General features: G+C 40.6%; 2 protein-coding genes across 4 annotated transcripts in view; both read left to right on the plus strand.

Moving 5' to 3' along the window:
* ano1a (anoctamin 1, calcium activated chloride channel a) overlaps positions 1 to 15,750 on the plus strand; it is a 102,470-nt gene extending 86,720 nt beyond the window's left edge. For all 3 annotated transcript variants that reach the window (XM_055154785.1, XM_020940628.2, XM_055154784.1), the window contains exons 20-26: positions 1,172 to 1,272; positions 4,451 to 4,593; positions 9,577 to 9,729; positions 10,692 to 10,744; positions 13,020 to 13,204; positions 13,281 to 13,386; positions 13,731 to 15,750. In XM_055154785.1, coding sequence (XP_055010760.1) covers positions 1,172 to 1,272; positions 4,451 to 4,593; positions 9,577 to 9,729; positions 10,692 to 10,744; positions 13,020 to 13,204; positions 13,281 to 13,386; positions 13,731 to 13,979 — 990 coding nt within the window. In that variant the 3' untranslated portion in view covers positions 13,980 to 15,750. The remainder of the gene's footprint in view (positions 1 to 1,171; positions 1,273 to 4,450; positions 4,594 to 9,576; positions 9,730 to 10,691; positions 10,745 to 13,019; positions 13,205 to 13,280; positions 13,387 to 13,730) is intronic.
* A 4,827-nt stretch (positions 15,751 to 20,577) lies between these two features.
* On the plus strand, positions 20,578 to 23,098 carry fadd (Fas (tnfrsf6)-associated via death domain). The gene is made up of 2 exons (XM_020940647.2): positions 20,578 to 20,981; positions 21,886 to 23,098. Exons 1-2 carry the CDS (start codon positions 20,705 to 20,707, stop codon positions 22,176 to 22,178), a joined length of 570 nt encoding a protein of 189 aa, XP_020796306.1. The 5' UTR covers positions 20,578 to 20,704; the 3' UTR covers positions 22,179 to 23,098.
* Positions 23,099 to 23,139: the final 41 nt, after the last annotated feature.

The raw sequence follows: 23,139 nt of genomic DNA on the forward strand, positions 1-23,139 counted from the left end.
TTTTCATCATTTCCCCACTTACACACAACTCCGAGTGCACTGGTACATGTGAAGAATTAGAAGAGATGATGGACTTCCAGATGATTCCAAACAGCATATACGTCTGCAGTCTTCATTTTACTGCTGATCACATTTACTTCAGTGGGTTTGATCACAGTCAGTCGAGCACAGTGTTGGGAACTACACCCGAAGTTTCACTGCACGTCTTCCTGGTTTGTGACGTAAGCATGAATAGAGCCGATTGTGTAGGAATTGTGAAACTGAAACTGTATTATTGATCCAGTTGGGAAAGTTAAGCCCTGTACTGGATTTTTTCCTCATATATTTGAGCAGATTTTGCCTTACTCCAGTACAAAATAAGTCTACTGTGTACTACCTGCATCTAATACTAAAGCCTCCACTCATTAGTATGCTAGTTGTTTAGCATTTATTTATCATTAGCTTTAGCTTTACCATTATGATAAAACTCGGATGCTCTGAATGCATAAGATGAGTGAAGAATAATTTGCTGCTACTACTACTACTACTATAGCTGCTGCTGCTGCTGCTACTACTACTACTACAACAACTACTACTACTACTACTAGTGTTATAGCTGCTGTTGCTGCTGCTGCTACTGCTACTACTAGTACTACTACTACAGTACTAGTACTCCTACTACTACTGCTATAGCTACTACTACTACTCCTCGTACTATTACTGCTACTACTGCTAGAAGTGGATCAAGTTCAGAAGTTCAGAAAAAACCTCTGATAGACCAAATATAATCTGTGAGCTCTCCTCCACACTCGTCTTCTCTGGAAGTCCGTGTAAGTCAGTGAGCTCGTATGTTTCTTCTCTGGAAGTCTGTGTAAGTCAGTGAGCTCGTATGTTTCTTCTCTGGAAGTCTGTGGAGGTGGAACTCCCTAAATTCTTATCACTGAAAGGGTTCTATATCCGTTAAAGCTAACTCACTGATTTCCATGGAGAGTGACTTCACTTTCTAATTAGCAGATTATAAAAAATATTAAGATTCAGTCACATATTTTTGTCATCTGTTAAATACAGAGAACTAATGTTTGCACGATTGCAGTAGAATGTCAGTCCCAGTCCAGGTGAAATGTCTCCTCTGTAGGCCTGTGATGCTCACATGGAAACTCATGTAACGCCCCTCTCCTCTCCTCTTCCTCAGTGCGCTCACGCCGGCTGCCTCATGGAGCTGTGTATCCAGCTGTGTATCACCATGCTGGGGAAGCAGCTCATCCAGAACAACCTGTTTGAGATCGGCATACCGTGAGTGACACACGTGTGCTCTCCCATGACACACTGAGCCTGTGCAGTGTGTGTGTTCGGCAAACGTGTTAGGCAACATAGAACAATCCACACACACACACCACACCTGGACCACGCCTGTCGACTGCCACACACTGCTCTTACTACACAAAAGGACTTTAATAATGTACATGAGCAGAATGCAGGAGTTACACAAACAGCTCTTTTTTCTGAGACCCACCAGACCTGGACTGTCTCCAGCAAATACAGGTGCATTTCCTGAACTGATACTTTGCATGCTGGGGGTGTTCTGTATTTGCCTGAAGTGAAGTGTTCAATATTTACCATGGGGACGCAGTGCACACATTAGCAAATAGTGGACAAAAAAAAATAAATATATATATATATATATATATATATATGAGGGACTTGTTTAAGAGCACATACCATCTCACCTGTTGTAACTCCAACAAAGTCAGTTCTTTTTGATCAGACTGAGTTTATTTAAAGCTCAAGGAATGTTGACGACATCAGCTGCAAAGTGTCAAAACATCCCCCAGTCTCCCTTTTCTTCCAACACAAACATGATAGTTTGTCCCGGTGTCCACACTATTCCCTACATAGGACACTAGACACATAGGACACTAGACACATAGGACACTAAATAGAGGTCACACCTTTTCAAGCAGTGCACTCAATATTTCCCACAGTACATGTTGAAAAGTAGAAGTCAGCAATGGTGACTAGACTGGTCAGTATACACCACAATGCCTCGTAAGGGTCAGAAAACAATACACTCGACTAATCATTTTACTGAGATGATCAGAATTTCTACAGGACAACTACAGAAAAGAGAAGTGTGTGAGGGAGCCGGCGATTTGGTATTTTCTGGTATTTAAATATATAGTCAGATTAAACTCATGATTCACAGATTTAATCTATCTTTCTATAAATACATTGTTTCTTAGTTGTTGTTTTTTTTTGCTTTTTTTTCTGCATAAATAGTAGTTTTTGCATGAACTCCCCCTGCAGGTGTAGTCTTGTGAGTGCAGTTTGGGTCAGATACACACAAATACGTAATAGTAGTGCCTGGTCAAGCAGAAGTAAACAGCAAGGCCAAAAATTCAAGTTAATGCATCTGATATAAAAATGTATTGAACAGATACATATGTACTCTAGTTTATGAAACTGTTGACCTTTTTTCTGTACCATTTTTGGTTCTAAAGTTACATCCGTTTTAAACAGACCATGTATGAAACATGGAACAAAAATTATTTCCCAAATTTCAAAGACCTGAAAATCATGTAAATAAATGGATGTATTTCATCATATCTTGTGTTATTCTATCTTTGAACTGTTGATGAAGGTACATGATGTTTCCAAAAAAAATTTATTTAAAATGATAAAAATTTACTTGGAAGGACTGATATATTTTATAGAAATAGTTTCCTTTCATTTTGAAGTAATATTAAAGTATTCAGAAGAAAAAAGCCACAAATGATGCAAAATCCTGCACCTTCTACTTGTTTGCACAATTTTCCCTCCATTACTTTTCCCTCCGTTACCATGACCTTTCTTCATAAAAAATCTCATGACTCAAAAAGTCAGAGGTTTTTCAACCTAATCTTGTACCATATGGTAGAAAACTATATGAAGCAAATATTCAAACCAGTTTGTTAAGGATATGTAAGTGAGAGTTATCTAGTTATCGCTGTTTGTATTTATTACCCAAAAAGTGCTGCATATTTCATTCCCTCCGTTACTGACATGAGTTTTTTAATTTTTTGTCAACAACTTGAAAGAATATCACAGGTTTAACTTTACCCTATTGGAGTGTTAACTCTTTCCTACATTCTGATACTTTACTTATTTCAATAGTCCCCCTAGTTTCTGAATAAGAGACATCTGAATGTAAAAATCTGCCTCTGTTTCCCTCCGTTACTGCTTGACCGGACCCAGTAATAGTTTTGCCACACCCCCTTTTAGTCGACTAATCGATCAGCAGCACATGTCTTCAGTCTTCTAAGAATTTCTGGCTGAGTTTTAACTAAGCTCTGTGGACTGATGTTTGGAAAACTAAATGAACTGATTTGGTGTAACATTATCCACTGAAATCCGTGTATCATTCGTTCATTCGTTTTTCAATATAAAACCAAAAATAAGAAAACGAAAAAACAACAGTTTTCTTCGTTATTTGTCTCCAAAACCAAAATGAAAAAACGGATAATGATTCGTTTTTTCAGTTTTCGATTTTGTGTTTAAATGAAGAATGGAAAAAACGGATAACGGCTGTTTCCCGTTTATGTGACTTCCGTGACTGCGATGCCGAACTTTTGCACCGGGTACGGACTGAACCAGGACTGATCCAGGTCCGAGACCAGACCGGGAGTAGAGCGGGACTGGGGCGGACTCCAAGCTTTGACTCTGAGCCTCCGCGGGGTCCAAGCCTCAGCTTCGAGCTCCGGCCCTGCTGTGGGCTCTGAGCCTCCGATCTGGTCTCGGTCTTGTCTCTGTCTCAGGCCCGCTCTGGTCCCGGTCTGGTCCCAGTCTCAGTAGCGCTCTGGTCCCGCTCTGGTCCCGGTCTGGTCCCGGACCTGGTCCATTTGAACCAAAAGCTCTTAGTTGGGTTCGTTTTCGTTGGTGTGAAAGCGTCAGTTTGATGCTTTGCACCACCTCGGAACCAGCCGCGGTTCTTGAGCGCGGAGGACTGGAGCAGCCCGTCTAGACCTGTAGTCCACAGTGCATTCTCACTTTCCCCGCACGGAACCAGCGCGGAGACGATGACACGGAACCGCTCGGACCGCTGGTCTCGGTCTCAGTTCCGCTCTGATCCCGCTCTGGTCCCGGTGTGGTCTCGGTCTCAGTCCCGCTCTGGTCCCGGTCTGGTCTCGGACCTGGATCAGTCCTGGTTCAGTCCGTACCCGGTGCAAAAGTTCGGCATCGCAGTCACGGAAGTCACATAAACGGGAAACAGCCGTTATCCGTTTTTTCCATTCTTCATTTAAACACAAAATCGAAAACTGAAAAAACGAATCATTATCCGTTTTTTCATTTTGGTTTTGGAGACAAATAACGAAGAAAACTGTTGTTTTTTCGTTTTCTTATTTTTGGTTTTATATTGAAAAACGAATGATACACGGATTCACTGAGCTTAGCTTGAGCTGTTAAATGAATGTGGTTTCGTTTTTCGTTTATGTAGGAAACTGAAGAAACTGCTCCGAAAGCGAAAGTCTGAGCTGGACGGGGGCAATGAGGAGGAGCGCAACAAGATGCTGAGGAGGCACGAGAAGGACATGATCCTGGGGCCATTTATAGGACTGAGCCCCGAGTACATGGAGATGAGTGAGTCACATATTCTTTTGCATTACTCTTCATGTGGCGTTGTAATGTTTTGGCTAAGCTATAATTTCCTTGTAAGCAATTAGAGATACCATGGAAGAGAGCCAGAGTGAATTAACAGCTATGCCGAGGTTTAAAGAAGCCTCCCTGTGCTTGTGTTTGTATATACCCTGGACATTTTAAATAACAAAATTCATCTAAAATGACTTAAAAAATGAAACAAGCCATAAAAAAGTGGAATGTCCCATTAATATAACACCTGTCTCTGTTTTACACCCCACATCGTCAGATCTAAGAAGCGTGAAATTATAATTCTCTAAATCTCCTTTGCACTGGCATTTCAGTTCGTTGTTGTTTGCCCAGAGAAGATTTTAATATGGCCCCTGCAGCAGTCACTGAGCTGTCGTGATAACAGTCAAAGCTCCTATTGGTCCTCTCCACACTGTAGCACTCCTGTACGCTCTGTACAAGGACAGATATCATCTCCTCATTATACGCCCTCAGTCACATGAAGTCATGCTGCTCTGCTGTTTGAGGCTCTGAATGTGCCTGGAATAATGACAGTGCTTAATGCTTTGGAACACTCTGGGACTAGCGCGTTAGCACTTAGCAGATGTGCGTGCTGCTTGCGTGGCTCTGACTCTGTAAATGTCAGAGCAGTTTGTTGTCTTGATGAACCTGCACATCTTCCAGAGGTCTCCTGTGTTACCACGAGAGTCATTAGAGAGCAGCTCAAGTATGGGTTAAAAGAACATGGGCCAGGACTCCAGGACATGTACAGTTCTCCATTAAAGAGGCACTATCCACCTTCACATAGACGCTACTGTTTCCTCAAATCCATGATGTCACATTTGACATGAACATTAACAGTATCAGACATAGACTTAAGACAAACTTTATTGATCCACAAAGGAAATGATTTGGACACAGGAGCTCACACATCACAATAAAACAGAAAATAGAGAAGAGAAAATATATAAATGCTAATAATAAATTCTAAATAATAATGTGGTGCAGTGAGTGAGCAGGAGTGCTCATGATGGAGATCAGTTTATCTAGTGTCCTCCTGTTCCTCACTGTGACAAATTTGTTTGTCAATCCGCCCAGTGTCCCTTTTACTGGAGCTGCTCCCCCAGCAGACCGCAGTGAAGTACAGGCCGCTGGCCTCCACACACTGGTAAGAAAATCCAGTAACTTGCTGCACACATTGAAAGACCTGAGCTTACTGAGTTTATGAGTCTACTCATACCATTCTTGTTTGGTTTGGTGGCTAATACCTAAGTGGAATATTTACCATAGTTTTACTTCAGTTAAGTGGCAGTTTGTGGGAGAAAAAAAAATAAAAAAATTGAGAAAAAAAATTGAGGAAAAAAATCCATCCAAAATGCAGGGACATTTGTGCACAAGGAAATAATTTTTCTAAACTTTAAACAGTCATTTAACTAAGTAAACTTGTTGTCATTTATTTTTATTAGTCAAATCAGAACCATAACTTCTGTAATTTTGGTAATTTTCTGTAAGGTTTACACTTTAATGATGCCATGACCCAATGACCCATTCTTCAAGCAGTGCTGCTGGGGCGATGTGTCAGGAGCAGTGAGCTACTGCAGACGCCTCAGGAACCAAACCCAGAACCTTTTCACGGCCACCACATGTCACCGTTATGAATGACCTTTTTGTATGTCACTGCTACTCAGGCCAACCAGGAAGTCAAATTACAAACTTCACCAAATGTGTGAAGAATCCCTCAGTCGTCCAGGTAGAGTCCATGGTGAGGAGAAAATTTGTTTGTCAACTGGACGAAAGTTACATCTTCAACCAAACTAACTTTTGTCCAGTCGACCAACTGAATTTTCTCCTCACCACAAACTTCACCAAAGCTTTTTAGTCAAAACTTAAAGAGGAGTACTTTACTTCTATATTCACCAAAACATATTAACATGTTTTGCTTTTGTTTTTGGTGCTCTGCTTCCCCCGTGCCTTGCTCTCTGCACTAAGTCACTCTCCCTTCACAGCACTATCACAACACAATCAGTGTTAACAATATTTTAGTGAAATGAGCTAACCTACCAAATGCACTTTTCCATTAATGAATTAATCAATCATTGCATTTATATAACGCCTTTCAAGATGCCTAAAGTGCTTTACAGATCATTATTCATTCACTCCACACTCGGTGGAAAACTATTACTGTAGCCACAACTGCCCTGGGGCAGACTGACGGAAGCGAGGCTGCCAATCTGCACCATCGGTCCCTCCGACCACCACAATCACACACACACACACCACTGTCATACCAAGCAATATGGGTGAAGCGTCTTGCCCTAAGGACACAATGACAGTTTTCATCAGTGGCGCCCCCCTGTGGCTCCCGGAATTCCCAGTGGTCTCCCATCCAAGTACTAAACAAGCTTCTTAGATCTGACAGGATCAGGCTTTAATAAGGCCACAAAATCTGTGTGAAATGTGTATGTTTTCATATTGGAGTTTTGTATTTGATCAAACCATCACCCCCACATTTTTCAACAAAGGAACTGTGCCTTTTATTCTGTCTGAGTCTCGGATAAAAGTTACACTTCTGCAAGTACAAACTAAACCAAAAATCAAACTTCAACACCATAAACCTTAATTTAAAAAAAAGTCTGTCTGCAGCTCTGTGCTGCCTGTTGGCTCTCAGGAGTCCAGTGTTCCATTATCAAAGGCTGCACTCTCACACTGGAATGGCCTCTGATGGGACACGTTCTGGGAAATACTTTCTCCCAAGAACATCCAGTATCAGGCCTCACACTCTCTCTGCAGTTTGTCTAAACTTACATCTTTTCTTCTCCACTTTTCACTAATCCTTCATTCAAATGTCACTTTTCAAAACCATGATTTCTGCTCAACAAACGTGGGTAGTAGTCACTTAGATTTAGTCGCTTACATTTACTTGAGTAACTTTTCAAAGAAATTGTACTTTTCTACTAGCATACTTTTACTTGTACTGAAGTCATATTTTTATTGAAGTATAAGTACTCTTGAGTAAAGGTTTTGGTTACTCTTCAAACTGTGTACAAGTGACAAAGCTTTATGTGACAATATGAAATCATTTGAACATTTGTTTCTTGTAGCTCCTTCAGATATGATTTAGTTTATCTAATTTTTGTGTCTGTCCTTTGAAAATACCACATTTTGTGCATTATTTAATGTTTTGTCTTTTAAATCACATTCACTTCAAATTATAAATCAGATGCTATGTCCCGGAAGTTACTCTTTAAGTTACTCTTTCTTGAGTAGTAGTTTTCCCATATACTTTTTACTCTTACTTGAGTCATATCTTGGACCTTTACTTTGTGCTTGTACTTGAGTAATATTATTTTGAAGTAACTTTACTCTTACATGAGCTCAGCACTTTTCCTTACAGAACCTCCAAATGTACAGTAGGCTAGCTGTGCAACAGTGCAAGGTTTGAGTCTGCAAAAAAATCACTCTTCTTAATCCATTTTAGCTGATTGGCTTTTAGCTAATTATTCTGTCTTTGCCTCCCACATACGTCCTCATGCCAGCTCCGGCTTCAGCTCCACAAATGTGATTGAATATACACACACAGCTCCAATGTCCCTGTACGTTTCTCTGGAGGTTCAGTGTGTGGTTGCACACTGTAGATAGATTTTCTTTCTCTGTAGAAATTCTGGATCAGTTTCCTATCTCCTCACAACTAGCGCTTTATCAAGTCTTTCATTAAATTCTGTGTTTAAAGGAGGTCTAAACCTGAGCATGGCCCTCATCCGTCTCTTTCAAGGGGAATTGCCCTGTGCCTGAGGGTTAAAGCACGATTGATCATCTCACACTCCAGTTTAGGCACTTACGCCAAACAGCACAGAGCCATTTTCAGCTGGTACCATGTGAGCACATGTTAAAGGAGTCAGATTATGTTGGAGCTTTTAGCTACGCAATGGAAGCCTGGCAAGTCCACACTGATACCTCTGTATTTTGTGTACAGATGGATCTGACTGGTCCCACGCCCTCCGCCACACCACAAGCCAGAACAAACATGACTGTAACCCATGTGATCTAAAGGATATCCTGTATATTGTCATGTTTAAACACCATACTGTTTAATACTGCTCACATGACCACTGTTGGTCTCATAATTACATTTTAAAATGATACAAAAGAGAATGATGCTTTGCAGCAATAACGAACAAAAACTAGATGTAGTGCTCACATTATGGAGGTTACTTACTTTTGAAATTTTGTAAAATTGATGTTTGACATCATAAAGTGTGACAGATGCACCATGTTTTTCATTTGGGTTTCAGCATTCATTGGGATTTTTTTTTCATTCTTTATCTACATAAACAGTCTTATTTGTTTTGATACAGACAAATCATGCGTATTCCTGATTGTCTAATTTGCCTGTCAGTTACAGTCGTCTGAACTCAGTCAGCCGTGACCAGACACACATCTTTGTAAAGTACTGGAGTGTGTATTCTGGATCCCAGGCAAATAAAATGGTTCCCTCCACATGAGTGATTCATGAATCTCTGAGTAATCCTTTTCACCTCTCCCCTATCCCCGCCCACTACTACTGTGCTTGTGCTACTTTGACAAAAGGAGGTTCCAGGACCAGTCAGACACAAATGTTCAGAAATGTTGTATTGATGTTTTTGCTGCTTCTTAAAGTGAAAGACCACAGTGCTCTATACTTATAATCTATGACACCTGTGGACCATTATGTTATAATCTGCACATTTGAAGAACATTAAAGATTGCTCACACATGCAGAAATCACTCCAAATACAACTTGGAGAGAATAAATGAGAAGCCAAACAACTAAACCATTGTTAAAAAGCTCTGAAACATCAGTGTCACATTGGCCTGCTTTAAACCAGTACTGCCATTTACAGTGAGCAAAATGTATTTTCAAATCTTGTAGATTATATTTATTATAAAAAGTACACTTTACTTTGTTTAAACCCACTTTTCCACTGTGCATGTGTGCAGTTATCCAGTTTGGAATGGTGACTCTGTTCGTGGCCTCCTTCCCCCTGGCTCCTCTCTTCGCTCTGCTGAATAACATCATTGAAATTCGACTGGACGCCAAGAAATTTGTGACAGAACTGCGCAGGCCCATAGCGGCCAAAGCCAAAGATATCGGTGTGTATTTCCGAGCCTTCCCTGTGCTGCTTATACACATTAAAATAACTGTCCAAATAATGATACAATACAGATTGAAAACCTTAGTTCAGCCTTGATATTTAAAGACAAATATTACACAGAATGTACTCTTGTGAGCTTTAAGCCATGTTACAGTGTTGTTACCTCCTCAAAATCAGACCTGAGTTTGTTTTGTTTCAGTCACACATGTTTGAGTAGCCCATTATATTATTATTAGTCTTTCTTCTTCCACCTTGTGATGTCATGTAGTGGTTGCTTTCAACTTAACAGTTACCTTTTTATGTTTAGTTCAGTAGAGATAGGCAATTTCAAGGCTTAAATCATCCAAATCTAGTGTAGACGCATGGATTTTAAAAAACACAATGGAGCACTACATTAAATTAAATCACAAAGTTCAGGTTCTTCTCTCAGAGTTTTCAATTCTCAGAGTTTTCAATTTAAAAAACTCAGTCTCAATCTAAATACACAGGGACTGTGTGTTAAACATGTGTAAATGAAACAAAACAGAATTCAAGGTCTGGTTGGGATGAGGAAACAGCATTAATACATACATCAGAAAATAGTATGAGGCCATTAAAATCTATTTTAAATATCTCAGTGTACTAAAGAAATTATTGTTTGACTCAACGAATAATGTCTGACTAATCGACTCCTTAAATAATAATTAGTACGGCTCTAGCTGTGTTATTAACGAACAATGATGTGTTATTAAAGGTTCATTGGTGCTTCTGTAAGATTATAATTGCTAATGAGGGCGTTGCTTGCTTGTTTAAATAGACTGGTCTCTGTGAATCATTCTGTAACACACAGTGGCGTTTGTGTTTGTGGGGCTGCAGAAGTGTCCACAGTACATCTGAGTGTACTGTAACAGAGCAGTGCCATCTAGTGGCAGTGGGAGTTTGTTACACGAGGAGAGTGCTCATGGCTGCTGTGTTCTGCAGGGATCTGGTACAACCTCCTGAGAGGCCTGAGCAAAGTGGCAGTCATCGTGAATGTAAGTGTGACCATCAAGGCCGGTGTCCTGTGGAAATGGGCTGCCCCTTCGAAATGAGTTCCTAGCAGCCTAAATCAACAGTGACGTCTATCGATTCCTGCTGTCCCGTCGAAATAAGCCATTTTACCTTTTTCCGATTATAGTTGTATATATCTATTAAAGCCAAACGCTAACTCTGAGCTCCCCAGTTTGACACATATCTCTTTGGATTAGAGACGCAGATTTGATGCTCTTTGCACACAGTGATCACCCTTTATACCGTAGTTATGTACAATTTCACTTAATTTATATGAATTTGCGTAGTTCATTTGGACAGTCGTATTCTGCTCAAATAGGCTCTGACTAAAGGAAGCACATATCTACAGGACAATTTATCCATCCAGTAATGTCCCACTGTACAATCAACATTATTCACTCATTTAGGTGAATTTGGGTAGAGGGGCTCATTTCCACAGGCCCAGATATGAATATCAAATAAAACTCCACCACAGAGGAGAAAGAAATGACTGAAAACACTGAAATCTTTATATTAAATATTGTTAAATATATCATATTTAATGCAAATATCATATGCTTCAGTGTGAATTAAATTATAATAGTAATATTTTATTTATACAGAGCCTTTCTAAACAAAGTTACAACATTTTTTTACACATGTGAATAAAATATGATGTAATCATAATGATAAAATCAAATATTAAATTCTCCAAGATGTTCAGTCATCTAACGTAGGTATTCTGCTGTAAATCTAACACGCACATGTCGAAGTTTAACTGGTCAAAACAGACAATAAAACCAAAACACTTTTAAATGTGACTTGTTACTCCACTTCTGCCTCGGGAGCTCAAAATGACAGCATTTAAACTTTAACAGAGCTTGGGGGTCATGCGCAGTAGCGGTAGGGAGCTCAAATCGATGGGTAGCTCACATCAACAGAACACCGGGACTGTCCAATCAAACTACAGCTCCAGTCTGATAGAAAAGGTCAGAGGTCATGTGATCGTTCGCTTCATACAGTGTTCTGTGGAAAGATGATCAAAGCAGGTGTTATAAATATATATACATAAAGGCCTGTCATTATGACACATTTAGCACGAGATTTTGCTCCAGTGAAAGGTAACGATAAACAATAATACAGAAACTACTTTATACCACTGACACAATAACAATAACACAGGAATCACCATGAACCAGGGGTGTCCAACCTTTAGCTCCGGAGCTACCAGCAGCTCTCCAGCCCCTTCCATGTAGCTCACAGAGGGATACCAGAATTATATCATTGTGCTGAATAACAAACATGTGGTTAATGACATGTCTATTACTATTGTAAGTTTATCATTTTGAGTCTCAGCATTGTGCACTAATAAATGGACAGTGGTTTATGTTTTATAGGTCTCTGACTGTACACACAGGCTTCCCCTCTTTCTTATAATCATCTCAATTTCTTGCCACCGTTAAAATGAGCAGCTCTCTGGCATTTTTGTTTTGTAAAGGAGTTCATCAGAGGAAAAAGGCTGGAGACCTCTGCAGTAAACCATGTTTAAATATACTGTAGCATATATTGTATATTGTAGCATTAGCAAGCAAAGCCTGAGCTGCAACAGATAAATGACATTATGAAAAAATGATAAATCATAGAAGTGACAGATTCTACCCACTATATCAAATCTTAACATATTACAACTGAAGCTACCGTTAACTATCCATTATGCAGTTGTGTCATGTCCAAAACACACATGTCAAATATTTTAACTACTTAGCGGTTTATAAAGTTTCAGTTTCAGTTTTTTAAATAAACTTACTGTGGTTATTAGTCACCACAGAGCTGATTAGTCCTGAGCTGTTAAACTTGTTATTTTTTGAAGAAAGTTTATGGGAAAAATGTATGAGGAATTTACTCCTGTTTTCACAAAGCTTTTTTCACATTTCAACCTGGAGCATAAAACAGTTATGTTCACTAATGAACAGGAACAAAATGTCAAAGGTGTCATCTGGACTGAGACTGGAGGTTTTGGCTGCATCCAGGTGTGAGACCAGCAGAAGCAGTCTGAGTTCTGGGTTTACACTGCAGTGGTAGAAAAGCTCAGGTAGTTTAGTGCAGAGGGCGTTTACTCATGTGGACAGCCTTATGTGACATAGTTCTTCTCCTGTGACCAGAATCATGGCGCTGTGCCATGTGGCAGAACATTTGTTGGAGTGTTGATGTTAACTCCTTGCTGTACTCTGTGACAGATAATAACAGAATAATCAAAACAAAAGTGCATATTTCCCTCAGGCCTTTGTGATCTCGTTCACGTCGGACTTCATTCCTCGCCTGGTCTACCAGTACTCGTACAGTGAGGATGGTTCCATGACTGGCTTTGTCAACCACACTCTGTCCTACTTCAACGTCAGCGACTTCCAGCAGGGCACCGCGCCTCTGCAGCCCAACAACCTGGGCTACCGCGTGGAGATCTGCAGGTGAGTGAGCACTTCTGGAGATCAGGTACTGCCGCCTTCACTGTCCCAGAACATTCAACATGTTTGTCATTCACAGATATAAGGACTACAGAGAGCCGCACTGGTCCAACAACAAGTATGAGCTGTCCAAAGAGTTCTGGGCCATTCTGGCCGCTCGCCTGGCCTTCGTCATCGTGTTTCAGGTGAGCAGTAGAAGGACGCACAAGGACTGCAGCCTTAACCACAATAATCCTGACAAGCCAACAACTCAAAGAATTCTAGAACAGACAAATTCAAGTTGCTCCGGCTAGAGTAAGCAACAAGTTTGATTGACAGAGGTTTCAAATATGGACGGCAGCTCCAAATTTGCCCCTGTAACTGCTAGACTTGATGAGCTTCATTTGACTGGAGCCAAATGCTAAGTGACAGAACACTCCATTAGTTTTTATACAGTCTATAATAGGAATGCAGCAGCTAGCGGCTTAGCTCTGTCCGCTCATACATACAGAGCTAACCTGGAGTAAGCTGTTTTTGTGCTCTTGTGCAGAATGTGGTGATGCTGATGAGCGATTTCGTGGATTGGTTGATCCCGGACATCCCGAAGGACATCAGCCTGCAGATCCACAAGGAGAAGATCCTGATGGTGGAGCTGTTCATGAAGGAGGAGCAGGGGCGCAGACTGGCCCTGAGGGAGAACCACCAGAACCACCAGGACAACGGCTGCACGTCGCCTTCCTGCTGCCCCGAGAGCCCGCCGCAGCCCCGCTCACGCCTCGCCTCCCACTCCCACTGCTAGAACCACCCAGGCCACACGTGTACAACGCCCCAACGCTACCAGACTTTTTATATATCCAGCTTCATTGAATTTTGAAATAGTTTAATCCATATGACAGCGTTTTTCATTAATAGAGGAGACTATGGAGGCTCCTCACCCTCGTCCCCTTCCACAGATTCTAAAAAAAAAAAGGTGATTTCAATGATAAGATACTTAAATGGCACATATTAAACTATTTTCTCATTTTTATTATATGTTGTTTCATCATCACAAACAAATGTGGAGTTGCGTTTTGTTTCATTCACACAAACCCTGCATATTTAAGCTGTGTGGAACAGAGCGATATGAGATTTGGAGATGGACACAGACTAATAATGAAGGATTGTAAAGAGAATATGTGTGAATGAATCAAAACACAGCTGCAGGTCTGTTTTTGAGGCGGTAACAACATAAGAATGACATAAAATGGCCTGTGCCCCATAGTCTCAGTCTAAACCTTGGAGAAACACTGCGTATGATGTACTGCAATATGACAACGTGTCAGTTTAAAAAGTTGCAAACAATTCTTTATTGAATGTTTGTGAATGGAGGAAGCCATTTTTTTCAGTGCCAACCTTGAAGCAGCTTTTTTACTAACAGTTTACAAGGGGCATTGAATACATCACCCACAACAGAGGAATCTACCGTTCCGTCCACTCACTGCGGGAGGACATCCTGTTGGTGGTGCTGTTGAGTATCACACTACTCCCACAGGGCTCTTTATTTTTGAACGATACAAAAAGACAAGTGTCATGCCATCTTCTCAAACGCAACACATGGATAAAGACTTGTTTGCTTATGTAACACAACGTTAAAAAGAAAGTACCGGTACTATATTTTAGTCCAAAACATTTACACTGCAAAATTATAATTCCTTGCTTAAAATGGCTTGAATTCAGAATAATTATATGAAGGTTTGATTTAAAAAGTGCGGTACCTGATTTGTGTTAAAATATGAAAAACAGAGCTAGTTCATTTTATATCCTAATTTTTCATTGAGTTTATAATGTTTATAACTCTCAGAGGCAGTAAAGCTAGGGCTGGGCGATATGGATCAAAAAATATATCTCGATATATTTTGCTATATCTCGATATACGATATATATATATATATATATATCTCAATATCTGTACAGGAAAAAATAACCCCCTATAACTGAAAACTGGAAAAACAAATCTGCCAAATTCCACAAGGTCTTTTTTTTATTGAAGTGCAAGAGGTCAGTAGTTCATGTAGGAACAAAGTGCTTCTGCCACATTTAAGATTACAAGAAATCCCTAATTGCATAAATAATAATTTAAAATAAAAGAAATAATGCATATTTCCTTCTTTTCATTCATAAATAAAACAACTCAACTCAGCTCAAACTCATCTTTGCATTAACTCTGTTATTCAGACCATAACCAGAACCATGAGCTCCTTCTGCATAGGAAGACTGGGCGTTTCCTTATTTTAACAGATCCAGTGTGAGGAGCTCTGAGGTTTCCCACAATCCACTGCAGATCAAACCCAACCTTTCCAAACACTATTGTACAAGTGACACTGCAACAGATTCTTCATTAAAATCTTCTGCATAAATAAACTTTACATTACTAAAATTAACAACAGCCACATCAGCCCGTTTGACATTATCATGCGTTTAATTCAGTTTTGCCACATGTGTTTACATTTTACAGAAACTAAACTTAAAACCACATGGCTCATTTGCATAAACAGCGCGCTCCAGGTGGTGTGATGTGGTTCAGCTTCTGTCGGACTAAAGGACATGACTCAGTGGAATATGAGTGTTCTCTCTGTGACAGAGGATGTGCTGCTGATGTTGAGTCTGTAAATGGTGAAAAAGGTTCGTGGTGCTAGATACTTTTCACTGGCACCAACATTCGCATTCACAGCAGTAGTGACGAGTGAATGGAGAGAAAAATCCAGGAGGCAAGGGCGCGCGGAGGGGAGCAAAGAGCAGGCAAACAAGCAAATCAGAATTGAATATAAGCATTATATCGATATATACGATATGTCAGAATCCATATTGAGTTTAAAAAATATCTCGATATATTTAAAATATCGAGATATCGCCCACCTCTAAGTAAAGCTAACACTTCCTGATTCGCGGACAATAAAATGCTGTATAACTAGATGCAAACAGATCACAGCAGACTTATGTTGACCTCAAAAGTGCACATACAATATATCCGTACTAGAGTAGGACATATTTTGTTCAAATACACAGGGGAAAAAAATCAGGTACAGGACCTTTAACTGTTCATAAGTGTAACAGAATTTCTTACCTCAGTGGCAAATAATAATTCATTGCAACTGTAATTGTAACTTGTGATACTGTAATAAGGAGAAGTATTCCAGTCATTTTAATACATCTTATATTTTTGCAGTGTTCTTTCCTGGTTCCCAAATTTTAACAGAACTTTGAAGTTCATGGAGTCTTATTTATGTAAAAGCACACTATTTTAGGAAATACTTTCTAGGACAAAACTAGTTGTTTTTGAAGCACTTCCACGATTAAGTGCCTATGACAGGTTTTTATGATTCTCTCATTTTGATTTAAGTTGGTGTGATAAATCCTGTCGTAAGAATAAAGTATAGCTTACAGTTGTCAAGAAGCAGATTGTGAAGAAAAGTTGAAAAAAAAAAAAAGTTGAGTTCCATACTGATGATCACACTGGGGGATTCTGTCCAAACTGATGCACAATTTAAACACTGGAAACACATTTTTAAACAGAATTTCAACAAAATAAATGTGTTTTCTTCTATTTTAAGTTGCCAAATAATAATTTCTGTGTAAGAATTTTGACCCAGTGTACAACATGGAATTCCCTAGAGCAGTGCCCTGATTTCCAACTAGTAATTTGAAACCTAAAATATCTCAAACTGGTTAAAGGCCATTTTATTTTGGTTTAAATCTAAAATATATTGATCTTAAGTGTGTTTTTTGGTCAAATGAGTAGTCCAACCTGTCATAGCCACTTGTCAACTTATGTTTTAATGAAATGTTTGTATCCAGTAACAGTCTGAAGCAGTTTAGAAAAGCTTTATTATTTAAACCCTTGACATTAGAGGGACCAAACAGATTATTTCTATTCAATAAAGGAAGAATGATAAGGGCTAGCCATGTGAGTAAATGAGGTTTGATTTTTCAGAAAATTCTAATTTGTGTCCACTTTAGTCATATTTGGGACAATAACACACACAGTTTCTAAGGTACTGTACAGAGGCTGAAGGGGGGTAATACAGCTTTGCGTTGAAATATACAATAACTATAATTTCAGCTTTAAACACATTCTACATCATAGGTTTGTTTGTCCCGTTACTTAAAAGCCTTATTTGAAACATTCCTACATTTACAAGTAGAGTTGGGTAGAGTAGCCAAAAAACTATATTCAAGTATGTGTAATGTTACTTTGACATAGTATTACTCAAGTAGAAGTACAAAGAAGTGGTCCAAGAAATCAGGTAAGAGGAAAAAAAGTGTTGTATTTTCCGGGCTATTAGGCGCTCTGGATTATAAGGCGCACTGTCTATTTTTGAACTTTTTCACAAATAAACCGCACCAGACTTTAAAGGAAACCCAACAGTGTGATGGGTGAGTGGTTTTGTTTGTTTGTGGCGTTCACGGTGACTCTGTTCAGTTGTGGCGTGTAGGGAGGGTGCTGTCTGGGACCGCTGGATTGTCGGCGTGTTCGCGATGACTCAGTTGTTCAGTTGTGTCTAGAAGTGGCATGTTGCGCTCACTTTTTCGGTTCGTTCCTCCTCGTCGGCGTGGAGTGATGAGTGTGTCTGTGGGTGTTTTTCGTTGTGCAGTCGCTGTCTGCTCCGTGTGTGTTTGTGTGTTCTGTGGGTGGTGCGGCTTTGTAGTTTACTGAAGTCATGCTGGGACACCCGAGTGGATTCGCGTATAGGGCGCTCTGGATTGTGGGGCGTGTCGTCGTTTTTTGATGGGGTTAGGCTACGTTCACACTGCAGCCTGAACTGACCCAAATCTGATTTTTTGGCCCCTATGTGAACTGTATGTGACCTTATAATGACAGTCTGAACGATACAGATCAGATTTTTTCAAATATGACCCAGACCACTTTGATATGTGCTCCTAAAATCGATACATATCTGATCTTTTAACATGTGACTTCAGTTTGAACGTCCAAAGTGCATTCATCCACCTACACGTTATCAACAAGCCACAAATGTCACTATTCTGCGCTGAAGTAGGCGAAAATTGTTAATGAACTCTGTGTCACTGAAGTGAAGCACATCACCACTCACCACTCTTGGCTCCGTCTCCACATCCACACGTTCCTTTCAACGGACTGTCCCACAAAACACCACGGCCAAAAACCTCGTCCTTCTCCTTCTCAATCTCCTCCTTAAAACAAGTAAGTTGTTCATGTTCTGGCTCTGGTACAAGAGGAACTTTAAAATCTCCAGGTGCTCGATGCTGCGTCCATGTTTGGACAACTTCCATAAACACAGAGCACGCTCGCTGTGGTTGACGTCGTCGTGTCTCCAGTGCACATGTGGGACACTTTTGGGCCGTTTAATGTTCACACTAGAGATCACATACAAGTCACATTTAATTGGAAATGTAAACGACCTCGCAAAAACATCGGATTTCGCAAAAAATCTGAATTGAGTGCAGTCTGAACGTAGCCTTAGAGGCTTAAGAGCAAGCCTTATAGCCCGGAAAATACGGTATTTGGGAAAAGTGCTATTGAAGTAAGAGTAACCTAAGGAGTAACAAATGATATCATATCTGACGAAGCTGCAAGAAATACAGATGTTCAGATCATTCCATATTGTCACTTGTAGACTCACTCACAGTGTGAAGAGGAACCACAACTTTCACTCAAGAGTACTGTTACTTCAAAAAAAACTATACCCAAGTAGGAGTAAAGTATGTGTCTAGAAAAGTACAGTTTCTTTAAAAAGTAACTAAATGAAACAGTGTACTACCCACCTCTGTGTACAAGGCAATAATAAAACAATGAGACATATATGTACATTTCAATCATCAGTATCTGCTGTTGTGTTCTGGCGTTTTCTGAACAGGATTTTGAATGTATTTATTACAATCCCTGTGCAATACATGTTACAGTTTGTGCCAAAATAGGCCTATACTTACTCACCACTTTCTCTTCTGTTGCCTTATGAACGTACTTGTACCTTTATGAAACCTCTCAAGCAAAAAGACTGAATTATTATTATTATTATTAATATTAATATTATTGTGTTTTCCTACTCAGATCTTTTGTGGAAGTCACTGGATGTGTGATTATCCTCCCATCTGCTGTACATATATTGAACTATAAATTGTCCCTGCTTGTAAAGCCTGAGAGAATGTACCCAGAGCCTTTTATAATAATGCATTATTTCAATTAAACGGTTGCTGTCTTTTCATTTGAGAAGAATGTGTCATAAAATGTGTCTCTAAATGTGAGGAGCTGTCAGTCATGAGCAGGGGCAGTATATGTGAGTGGGGAGTATGTCTCTGGTTTATTTCTATACACACAGGGGCCCTCTCATACAGCTGCTGTTGTATTATGTAAACTGTTAGAGCTGTTACACTGGACTCACATCACATTCACAATAGAAAAAGTTACCTCAAAATATTACTGAAGTACAAGTACACCACAGTGGTCCAAGAAATTCCTCAAGTAAGAGCAAAAAAATATTTGGGATTCAAAGAGTAACTGTTGGGACATAACATCTGGTCAGTGTAATGTGAAGGACAAAACACTGGACTAAAACATGAGACAAACTAAATCATATGTGAAGGAGCTGCAAGAAACACAGATGTTCGAATCATTCCATATTGTCACATAAAGTTTATGTCACTTTAGACTCCCTCACAGTGGGAAGAGGAACCAACTGTAACTGTTGTTCAAGAGTAAAACTGCTAGAAATGCAGCCTACTGTGAAAAGTGCAAGTAAATGTAATCAGGCCCTTAATCTGAACAGAGCCAGTGACACAGGCCACTGTCAGACAGTGAGCAATAGGCCCAGAGCTCATACTCCAGAGCGCCCCCCAAAGGAAACCTACAACATCCACACAACTGTGAAAGCATGTGGCTGTACAGTTTTCTGCACCAGACAAAAACATGGTGCCAAAGGAACTGAACTGTTGTCTGTGGGAGTATGACCCCGTCTTTAATCCACTCTGCATCTCATGTGGATATAGATGGTGGAACGAGTACGGAAAGGTTGTACTCACGTAAAAGTGTATCCCACTGTATCAGAGGCAGCTGTAGGCCTGGTGTCAGTGGAACAGCACACCTACAGTGGGCTCCATGGAAATAGAAAGTGAAAACCATACTTGAGAATATTCTCCATGGACATTTGTCAGTAATATGCTGTGGTGTGGGGGTCAAAGCAACAACATTTGCATAGAATCAAGCAGGCGGAGAGTCAGGTTTGTGGAGATGCAAGTCTGCAAATAGTAAGGATGCAACGTTTTCAGTGCAATAAAACGAAAATGAATATTTTAAAACGTGCTTTTAGTGCTAAAAAGTTCTATAGGTAACTGTAGCTTTAAGAAAAAGTAACAAGTGTCCCGTCACGAGCTGACGTGAGCAGTCAACGCGGAAGTGAAAGGAAAAGAGCGTTTCCTGGTTGTCGGTTTGACACTTGTTTCAGATCGCTTCGCATTCACACACACGGAGCTGATATCGGAGCTGGTATCGGAGCTGGTATCGCCGCAGACATGAGCTCTTTGGCCTTTAAGGCCCTCTTACTGGACATCTCCAGTGGACTCTCCGACAAGGACCTGGAGTCTTTGAAGTACCTATGCGGAGACGTCATCGGTAAACGGGACCGGGAGAAGTGCACCACGGGGACCCAACTGTTCCAGATCCTCACGGAGAGAGGCAAGCTCGGACCCGACAACACGGGCTACCTGTGCGACCTGCTCACCGAGGTCAAGCGCCTGGACCTGTGCGAGAAACTGCAGCACTTCAGCGGGGACGCGCTCGTGCACACAGGTCCGTCTGTAGACCCGTCACGCACGCGCCTGTTACTCCATTCTACTTCACACACTCCACTACACACACACACACATCCTGACTTTACTGTCAGCTCTGATGAGGTCACACTGACTCAGCTGAGAATCCCCGGGCATTTCCTGCTCAACACCAAAAAAAAAAAAAAAAAAAAAAAGAACTCTTTAAAATAGCCCCCAGTTAGCAAAATATTATAATTTATTTAGCCATAATGAATTCGAATTTATCGTCAATCTATTTCTGTATTAGGTAGACTAAATGTCATATTTATAAGATGAAGTTTAGTATTGAAAATAATCCCTTCCTCTGTAAACCAAACTGAGCTTGGATCTCCTGGGCTGTAGAGAACATCCTCTTAAACATTTATCCATGAGTGTCTGAATGAAAGTTCTTAAATGATATGTTTTAATTGGCTATTTGCATTTCCTCTGTTTTTATATTTTATGTAAAGGGAATTGAGTCTTTTGTAACACTTTATAATAACTAATTACAAAGACTGTGTGTAGCCTGCACAATTTTAAAAAGGCACTACATTCACAAGAGAACCTGTTACTGACCTGTAACCACATGTACCACTTTACGTCTCCGTAAACGTCATCACAGCAGAGAGCAGCAGTGGTGGTGAAAACGGTTCGATTGGCACAGTGGCATTTTGAAAATAAGCAATTTCACAATTGCTCAGACTTGCACAATCACTCCAAATACAACTTCTGGTGAGTAAATGCAGAGGGGAAACAACTGTAACATGGTTATAAGCTCTGAAAAGCCAGTTTCATTTGCTGATTTGTTCATTATGAATAAGCCTGTATCTTGGGTCTCATCAATGTGCAGTTGGTATAAAGTGTCACCAATGTTACTATTTGTCGTCATTCTTAATTGTTTGCAGACAAGCTGGACGATGCAGCTGAGGTGCTGTCTGAACACTTGGGGCGTTGGTGGCGTAAGTTGGGCCGTAAGCTGGGTATGAGCGAGGTTAAACTGGACTCTATCTCCAGGAAGCACCCCACCGACCTGGAGGAGACTGCCCGGGAGCTGCTGCAGCAGTGGAGGAAGAGCAGAGGAGAGCAGGCCACTGCGGAAGTCCTGATTCAAGCTCTCAGGGACTGTGACCTCAACCTGACTGCAGACACAGTGGAGGACCGACTAGCGCTCTCTGACCAAGCTGTGACCAAACTATGACTCCCATCTGCTCCAGGCTCTCCTTGAGGCACTCCTCCAGGCTCTGACCAGTCTCCTCCTGCTCCTGGCCACTCTATTTACAGCCTCTGAGGGACTGTGAGCTCACCGTGATCCAGACACAGTGGAGAACCGGCTCTCGATATTCTAAAACTGCAGACTGAAGTCACTGCACTCTCACACCAGCAGCAGTGCAAGTCTTGCACCCATTTTACCATTTTCTATTATAACAAATGATGACTAATGTGAGTTTAATGATTAGTTAACTAAGTTTATAATAAATAAATATTATAAAAAAAGAAACAGCCGTATTGTCTTGGACAACATAGGCCTGTGGTACCTATAAATGCTTGTTTTTCAGCATAGTCAAACTGAGCTAGAATCGGGTTAGGTTTAGGACAGGGTTATGGGGAAGGTTATGGTTAGGAAATTGAGTAAGGTTAGGGTCATTAGGGTCATTATTAAACTGTATTAAGACGTGCAGCTGATGTACTATGTTCCTCCACTTGTACAATATTGGCTACTCAGTGTGTTCTGAGACTGCCGGTGTGAGGGTGTCCTGCCCCTCTGACCAACTCTGCTCCAAATTGGGAGCTAAACTGGACAACAGAGGACAGCCTGACCACAGACCACGTGGGGTACCATTTTTAAAACTTTAAACTCAGCTGGACTTCCAACTCTGAGGTTCCCTGGTGCAGATGGCAATGAGGGGGCAGTGGAGATACAGCGACAGCATGATGAGAAGAGCAAACATGTTCCACAGAGCCGCTGAAGAACATCTGAAATTTGTGTTCTGTCATCTGTCAATCAGTGTTCTGTCCTCAGTGTCATACACAACTTCCCGGGTTCAGGGAGACTGATTTATTTGTCTTACATGCTTTGTGACTAAGAAGAAAATAAAGCCTGAAGTGCTGATTATTTAATAGCTGATATGAGCTACAAAAGTCAGTAGCCACAGAAGTGC

The sequence above is a fragment of the Boleophthalmus pectinirostris genome, unplaced genomic scaffold, assembly GCF_026225935.1.
Source record: "Boleophthalmus pectinirostris isolate CB_2022bp ecotype Guang Dong unplaced genomic scaffold, ASM2622593v1 HiC_scaffold_19, whole genome shotgun sequence".
In the NCBI taxonomy this organism is placed as follows: domain Eukaryota; kingdom Metazoa; phylum Chordata; class Actinopteri; order Gobiiformes; family Gobiidae; genus Boleophthalmus; species Boleophthalmus pectinirostris.

What these genes read in the sequence shown, in the direction of transcription:
- fadd (XM_020940647.2), top strand. Translation starts at nt 20,705, where the DNA reads ATGAGCTCTTTGGCCTTTAAGGCCCTCTTACTGGACATCTCCAGTGGA. An exon ending in GGACGCGCTCGTGCACACAG is followed by an intron (nt 20,982 to 21,885) that starts GTCCGTCTGTAG and finishes AATTGTTTGCAG; the next exon opens with ACAAGCTGGACGATGCAGCT.